Source organism: Erinaceus europaeus, chromosome X (assembly GCF_950295315.1).
Source record: "Erinaceus europaeus chromosome X, mEriEur2.1, whole genome shotgun sequence".
Classification (NCBI taxonomy): domain Eukaryota; kingdom Metazoa; phylum Chordata; class Mammalia; order Eulipotyphla; family Erinaceidae; genus Erinaceus; species Erinaceus europaeus.
Genome location: NC_080185.1, coordinates 41,691,526 through 41,699,340, shown reverse-complemented (window position 1 = coordinate 41,699,340; position 7,815 = coordinate 41,691,526). Strand labels below are relative to the sequence as shown.

Genomic DNA, 7,815 nt, shown 5'->3' with positions numbered 1-7,815 from the left:
TTTGCAGAGCCATTATGCTGCAACCAGGGTAGGCCTTTTCAACTACGGGTGATTGTGGTGTTCCCAAGACAGCAAATCACACACTGTGCTTCTCAGCCCTTAAAGTGAATCCTCCCACTTGCTCCATCCCACACACTCTGGCTTGGCTGTATTTCCAATTAGTACAGTCTCCCAGAAGAGACAACACAGGTGCGTTTTCAAGTGCAAAGGAATTGTGACTTAATAGGTACACTTAGGTCTTGCTTTCAGCACAGCTTTAGAGCCTTCACATAAATTCTGCATTTAAAAATTTTTTCTAGACTACCCCTCCCTGGTATATACGGTAAAAGGCTTTGAGAAATACATGTTGGCTACAAGCAATGTGCTTTGTTTGTATGTACCAGAAGCACTGCTCAGCTCTGGTTGATGGTGGTGCTGGTGATTGAATCTGAGATCTAAGTTTCAGTCATGAAAGTCTGTTTTGTAACCGCTGTGTTTTCTCCGTGGCCCTACTACCAGTATTTTTTTTTTCTTTTTAAATATTTTATTTATTTATTTATTTATGAGAAACATAGGAGGAGAGAGAAAGAACCAGGCATCATTCTGGTACATGTGCTGCCGGGGATTGAACTCAGGACCTCATGCTTGAGAGTCCAATGCTTTATCCACTGCGCCACTACTACTACCAGTATTTTTTTTACCAGGCCAAAAATACAGATTAGGGTGGGAGAGATAGCGTAACGGTTATGCAAATAGGCACATGGCTCATCCGATTGAACCGTCCCAGGTTCACTCCCCTGCACCAAAATGTGATAGAGCTGAGCAGTGCTCTATTTAAAGAAAAAATAAAACCCAGATTATACTTACCTCAATGCTTTTGCAAGTCACCCATCCAGGACCCTACGTCACGACCCATCTTTTTTTCTATCAATGTCTCTAGAAAGGAAGGACGCAAGTCAAGATTTCCAAAACACATACACATTTATTTGAGTACAGAGGAAGTGGGGTGGGGCATGCTAGGGGAGGGGTTGGGGCCCCTGCTGGGGGTCTTGGGGGAGCTCGTCATCCTCGTCGTTGGCCCCGCACTGGGCGGCTTCTGCCCGCGGTCCAGCGCGGGCCTTGAGCAGCTTGGCCATGAGCTCCTTGGCGGGGTTGAAGACGCCGTGGGTCTGCTGGTCGCAGACGTAGCAGCGCGGACTGGTGCGGAAGTGGTGCAGCGCACAGGCTTCGCAAAAGTAGTGACGGCACTTGGTGACCACCGGGTCCCGGAAGGGCTGGCGGCAGATGAAGCAGCGGAAAGGCAGGTCGTCTTCATCGCTGCCGGCCACCCGGTAATCGTCTTCGGGGTCGGCGCCGTAGCGCCCCTCGTCCAGCTCGCGCTCGATCTGCCAGCCGTGCTTGTAGTCGGAGCGGTCGTGCAGGAATTTGCAGCTGTCGCCGAAGCCACAGAAGCCGGTCTCCTTGTAGTCCTTGCAGATGTCGGGCTGGTAGTCCCAGCGCACGGTGGCACGCAGGTGCTCGGGCGCGCGGATCGGGCCCTTGCGCACCAGCCCCGACGCCGCGTTGCCCAGGGACGTGTCCTTGGGCTTGAGGAACTGCGGGTAGTTGTGGAGGCCGCGGTAGATCTTGTCGTCTTCGCGGCCGCGCAGCTGCTCCTGGATCTTCTGGCTGCGCTCGAAGATGGCCTGCGCGTCGCGCTCTTTGTCGGTGTCCAGCGCGTACACGGCCGTGGCGCCCATGTCTTCGGGACCCACGGGCTTGGCCGAGCGGGTGGACTTGTACACAACGCCCAGCCCCTCGGGCTCCTCCTCGTCCTGCTCGTCGCCGCTGCTCGGCTCCCCCCCGCCGCCGCCGCCGCCGTTCCGGGGCTTGGCGCTGCCGCGCGTCTTCTGGATCATGGGGTTGTGCGCCGCGCGCTTCCTCTCCGGCCGCACCACCGTGCTGCCCTCGTCGCCGCTGCTGCTGCTGCTGCCGCCGCCGCCGCCCTCCCGACCCTCGGCATCGCTCCGCGGACGCTTCCTGCGGCCCGCAGCCCCCCGGCGCCCCGGCTTCCTAAACAGGAAGGTGCACACCTGCTGCTCGGCCTTGCCGGGCGACCGCTGCTCTGCCATGGCGCCGCCTCCACCTGCAGCGGCTTGCGGGGCGGCCTGCTCGCGACGCGGCCTTGAAAGGCGGCTGCAGGGACACGGATACAGGAGCAAGAAGATGCAGGCAGAGCTGCGAGAGCGCGCGAGCGCGGGAACGCGACCAAGCGCCTTTTCTCTTGAGCCTCGCGGGTCTCCGTAGTTTCCTCTGAAAGCTCACGTGATTCTTTCTGGTTCTTAGGCTGCCGCGGAGCTTACCGGGACGGAAGCCCGGTCACCTTTAGGAAGTCTGCTAGGGGCTGTTCCTGATCACTGCGTCGCGATGTGGTTCGAGATTCTTCCCGGAGTTGCCGTTATGGGGGTGTGCTTGCTCATCCCCGGGTTGGCCACGGCCTACATCCAAAAGTTCACTAACGGGGGCAAGGTAAGGCGGCTTCGCCAGCCCGGTGCCCCGAACAGGGTGATGGGATTGGGAGACCCTGCGATCTTGAGCCTTCCTGGGAAGTGGGGTACACCGGCACCCATGTTTCATATGATCTGATAGCGGAGGCTTGCGGAATGAAACCCAGCGGAAAACATTCCACTCCCCCAAGAAACAGCTGGTGGCCGGGTGGAGAAGAGTGGACTTGGGAGTTGGGAAGATGGGTGTTTCTAGAAGAAGTGGTGCAAACTACTAAGCAGAAGAGAAGCGCCGATTCCTCTTGCTCTCGTTTCGTCCCACCAACACATTTCTTTCTTGCTGCGTTTTAATTTATCGCATCCATATTTCTAAATATTCCCTGCCCTTAGGGGTTTCCCTCACACTCCCTTAGGATTTATCGCAGCATCCTGTTTTTCACCTTTCAGGCTTAGTGTACGAGAGTATACATCGATTTGCTTTCTGGTTTTGTGTTTGCCTCTAATACATTGTTTCTTCTTATTCAGGATCCTAAAGGGAAACAATAGATACGTTTAAAAATATTTTTTAAAAAGGCAAGAAGGAAAAGGGAAGATGATGCTGGTTTAATTTAGGAAGTTTAAGAAGGCATGGTTGGCATGCCAGAATGTAGTGTAGCTTGGCATGAAAGTCTTTTTTGCAGAACCATTATGCTGTTTCCTCAGCCCCAATTTCGTTTTTTATGCCAGTGATGATGATAATTAAAAAAATTTTTTTTAATTATCTTTATTGGATAGAGACCGCCAGAAACGGAGAAGGAAGGGAGTGATAGAGTTAGAAAACAGAGAGACTGTTGCAACACTGCTTCACCACTTGCAAAGCTTTCCCTTTGCACGTGGGGGCGGGGGCTCGAACCTGGGTCCTTGCACGTTTTAACTTGTGCGCTCAACCCGGCCCTTATGATGCCCTATGATGATACTTTATTCTGGAGTGTCACTTAGGACAGTTTTATTGTCCCCATTCATCTTTTAAATTTTTATTTTTTATTTGCTTGTTTTTACCAGAACACTGCTTAGCTCTGGCTTATGGTGGTGCAGGGGAGTGAATCAGGGACTTCGGAGACTCAGGCATGAGAGTCTGTTTGCATAACCATTATGCTGTTTAACCGCTGCCCGTCCCCACTCATCTTTGTAAGCTGCAGTGATAATTATTTCTTTGAATTTCAGGAAAAAAGGCTTGCTTGTTATAAATATCAGTGGAATCTGATGGAACGAGATAGGCGCATCTCTGGAGTGAATTGCCACTATGTGCAGAAGGTAAGATGGCTCTCTGTCAGGGTTGAGCTGGGTCCTGTGATTTTGACTTGATTCTTGTTTTCTTGTCTCTAGTGAAGTTGAGCATCCTTTTACATATATAATGACCACTTGTGTGTATTCTGTGTATTATTTGCCTGTGCTTGTTCTTTTGTTTGCCTTTTCCTCTTAGATGTGTGTGTGTATATATATATATATATATTCTATTATTATATGTGCTAAGTATTTTTCCTAGTCTCTCTTTTTACTTTATTATTTCTTCCACCAGATGGTAGATAGGGTTTTTTTTTTTTTCCCTTGGAGAACACTGCTCGACTCTGGCATATGGTGGTGTTGGGATTGAACTTGGGACCTTGTGGCCTCAAATATGAGTCTTTTTGAAGAACCATTATGCTATCTCTCCCTTAATCTCTTTTAATATTTAGGTTATCATTAATCTGGATCTTGGGTTTTATTGTCTTGCTTACAGAGGACTTTCCTAACAAAGGCTTTAAAGATAGTTGATTCTCCAATACTGTCACAGGCTGTTTTTCTTGTTATTTTAATTTTATTTTTTTATTTGATACTTTGGTCCATGTATAGATTATTTGAAGGGGGTAGATAGCATAATGGTCACGCAGAGAGACTCACATGCCTGAGGCTCTCAAGTCTCAGGTTCAATCCCTCACACCAGCATAAGTGAGCGCCGAGCAATGCTCTGGTAAAAGAAAAAAAAATTATTTGGAGGTATAATGTGAGCTAAGGATTTATTCTTCTCAACAGGTAGACAGTTGTTCTAATTATCCCTTTATAAAACAATGAATATTTTTAAACATGTCAGCCACTTATTTATTTATATAACTACAACAATAAAACAACAAGGACAGCAAAAGGGAATAAATAAATTAATAAATATTAAAAAAAATAAAGCTCTTTAAAATTACTATAATTCTGGGCCAGCAAAATAGGTCACTTAGTGCATACAGTGCTTTGCCATGCATACGACCCAGGTTCAAGCCTGGCCCCCACTCCATTGGAGGATGCTTTGGTGCTGTGCTGTCTTTCATTTTCTTTTCCTTCTTTCTTCTTCTTTTTTTTTTTTTATAAATATATATATTTTTCCTCCAGGGTTATTGCTGGGCTCGGTGCCTGCATCATGAGTCCACCACTCCTGGAGGCCATTTTTCCCCCTTTTGTTGTCCTTGTTGTAGCCTTGTTGTGGTTATTATTATTGCCATTGTTGATGTTGTTCGTTGTTGGATAGGACAGAGAGAAATGGAGAGAGGAGGGGAAGACAGAGGGGGAGAGAAAGACAGACACCTGCAGACCTGCTTCACCACCTGTGAAGCGACTCCCTTGCAGGTGGGGAGCTGGGGGCTCAAACTGGAATCCTTACGCCGGTCCTTGGGCTTTGCGCCACATGCGCTTAACCCACTGCGCCACCGCCCGACCCCCTATAAATATTTTTTAACTTTTACTTATTTACCCTTTTGTTGTCCTTGTTTTTTCTTTTTATTGTTTTTATAGTTATTGATGTCGTCGTTGTTGGATAGGACAGTGAGAAATGGAGAGATGAGGGGAAGACAGAGGGGGATAGAAAGACAGACACCTGCAGACCTGCTTCACCACCTGTGAAGTGACTCCCCTGCAGGTGGGGAGCTGGGGGCTGGAACCGGTCCTTGCGCTTTGTGCCACATGTGCTTAACCTGCTGCGCTACCGCCAACTCCCTCTCTCTTTCTTCCTTCCTTCCTTCCTCCCTCCCTCCCTCCCTTCTTTCCTTTTCTCTTCTCTCTTCTTTTCTTTTCTTTTTCTGCCTCTATATATTAAAAAGCTAGCCCAGAGCTATGAAACCCTGGTGTAGAAGGAAGGGAGAACCACTATAATTTTATCTCTGATTTATCATATGAAACTACTCTGTAGGTTAAAATGGTTTGCTAGTAGTATTTGCATATCGTTCAACCTAAAGGTTTTTCCATCATTTTTTTAAAAAAACATTTTATTTATTTGATAGAGAATTCAAGAGGGAAATGGGAGATAACTATATAGAGACAGGGAAACCTGCAGTACCGCTTCACTGCTCATGAAGTTTCCCCTGCAGGTGGCTTGAACCCTGGCCCTTGCACATGGTAACGTACGTGCTCAACCAGGTGCACCACTGCCTGGCCCTATAATTTTTTAATTTACAGCTTCTGAAGTTGTTTGCGAACAGAGTAAGAAACGGGCTCTTTATGATTTTATTTCTTTGTTTAAGATAGAGCTAGAAACAGTGTGGGAGTTGGGCTGTAGCGCAGCAGGTTAAGCGCACTTGAAGGATCCCAGTTCGAGCCCCCGGCTCCCCACCTGCAGGGGAGTCGCTTCACAGGTAGTGAAGTAGGTCTGCAGGTGTCTTATCATTCTCTCCTCCTCTCTGCCTTCCCCTCCTCTCGATTTCTCTCTGTCCTATGCAACAACGACGACATCAATAACAACAACAATAAAACTACAAGGGCAACAAAAGGGAATAAATAAATAAATAAAAAATTCCTGAGAAACAGAGTGTAAGAGACCATAGCACCAAAGCTTCTTTCAGTGTGAGGGGAGCTGGGCTCAAACCTGAGTTGTATACTTGGTAAAGCAGTACACCATCCAAGCGAGCTATTTCACCAGTCCTTGTTTCATTAAAGGATAAACAAGTGTATTAGACTTTTGCCAAACGAAGCATGGGATTCCCCAGAGATTCAACTGTCTGTATGTTATTAGAGTTGGGGAGATGTTTAGAAATAGTCGCCAAGGGAGATGAAGCAACTCATAGGTTATATATTTACTTTTTCTTTTCTTTTTTCTTTCTTTTCTTTTCTTCACTTTTCTTTTTTCTTTTCTTTCAAGAGTGAGAGATACAAAGTGATCACAGGGCCGGGGTTAGACAGCATAATGGTTATGCAAAGAGACTCTTGTGCCTGAGACTCCAAAGTCCCAGGTTCAATCCCCTGCACCACAATGAGCCAGAGCTGTGCAGTCCTCTGGTGTTTCTCTCTGTTTCTCTGTGTCTTTCTCTCTCTGCATCTCTCTCAAAAATAAAATAAATAAAATACTTAAAAAAAAAAAGTGGTCACAGCACAGAAGCTTCCTTGCATGTGATGGGAATTGGGCCTGAACCTGGGTTATTCACATGGCAAGGCAATAGTTTACACACCCCTTCCTTCTTTCCTCTTTTTTTTATCCTCCCCCCCCCCCCAGAGCACTGCTCAGCTCTGACTTTTGATGGTGCTGAGAATTGAACCTGGGATTTTAGGAACCTCAAACAGGCCTTTTGCAGAACCATTATGCTATCTCCTCCATGCCAGCTTACATATGCTCAGTGAGGTGTTTTGAATAGCCACAATGACTTTAAAGGGAGGGGGAGAAAAATGCCTTACTACCATGTGTCCCCATGACTATTCATCAGGAACAAGGCAAGAGTGGCTCTTTTAAATAGTGTCCTGTTCACAGAGTAAGAGTCCTGGAGTTGCGAGTCCCTGAGCATGAATTCTGACTTTTTGCTATTTCTTTACTGACTTAAGCTAGGGACTTTGAGTCTCTATGCCTCCATTTCTTCATTTGTAGAAAAGTAGAATGCTATCTTCCTCATGTTACCTTTTCAAAGGGCGTTACGTAGAAGGATCCAGATGGTAGGCCCTTGACTTTGGTTTCAACAAGGAGGGGTGGGTCCTTTTTATTGTTAACAATCCACCGTGACTTAAAAAATTAAAACTAGACATCACTGCAGCATTTTTTTTATTTGTTTTTACTTCAGTGACTGCTAAAATCAGCCCAGCTTACTGTTGCAGTTAGAGAAATATGGGATGAGTGTACATCCTTTACTAACAGTGCCATTCAGTGTCACTGGGAATAAAAACAATTCATTATCTTTGACAGGAACAGAATTCTCACATTCCCCCCCCCCTTTTTTTTTGTACTGTTTTTCAGGGTCTGGAGAATATCGACTAAGGAAGTATTTTCCTGACAAAGTAACTGTCCCTTTGTTCATCTGTCTCTGCAAAGAAGTGTATGCTGTATATCATGCAGCTTGCAGTGCTTAATAAAAATAAATGGACAAGTAAAAAA

The 7,815-nt window shown here is 46.7% G+C and overlaps 2 protein-coding genes across 2 annotated transcripts; one reads left to right on the top strand and one right to left on the bottom strand.

Moving 5' to 3' along the window:
* Window positions 1–941: 941 nt before the first annotated feature.
* RNF113A (ring finger protein 113A) lies at window positions 942–2,137 on the bottom strand. Its single transcript, XM_007537221.3, has one exon. It carries the CDS (start codon window positions 2,088–2,090, stop codon window positions 996–998), a length of 1,095 nt encoding a protein of 364 aa, XP_007537283.1. The 5' UTR covers window positions 2,091–2,137; the 3' UTR covers window positions 942–995.
* Window positions 2,138–2,203: 66 nt separating this feature from the next.
* Window positions 2,204–7,815, top strand: NDUFA1 (NADH:ubiquinone oxidoreductase subunit A1). The gene is made up of 3 exons (XM_016194350.2): window positions 2,204–2,487; window positions 3,666–3,755; window positions 7,678–7,815. The coding sequence occupies exons 1-3, from the start codon at window positions 2,386–2,388 to the stop codon at window positions 7,696–7,698; spliced, it is 213 nt and encodes a 70-aa protein (XP_016049836.1). The 5' UTR covers window positions 2,204–2,385; the 3' UTR covers window positions 7,699–7,815.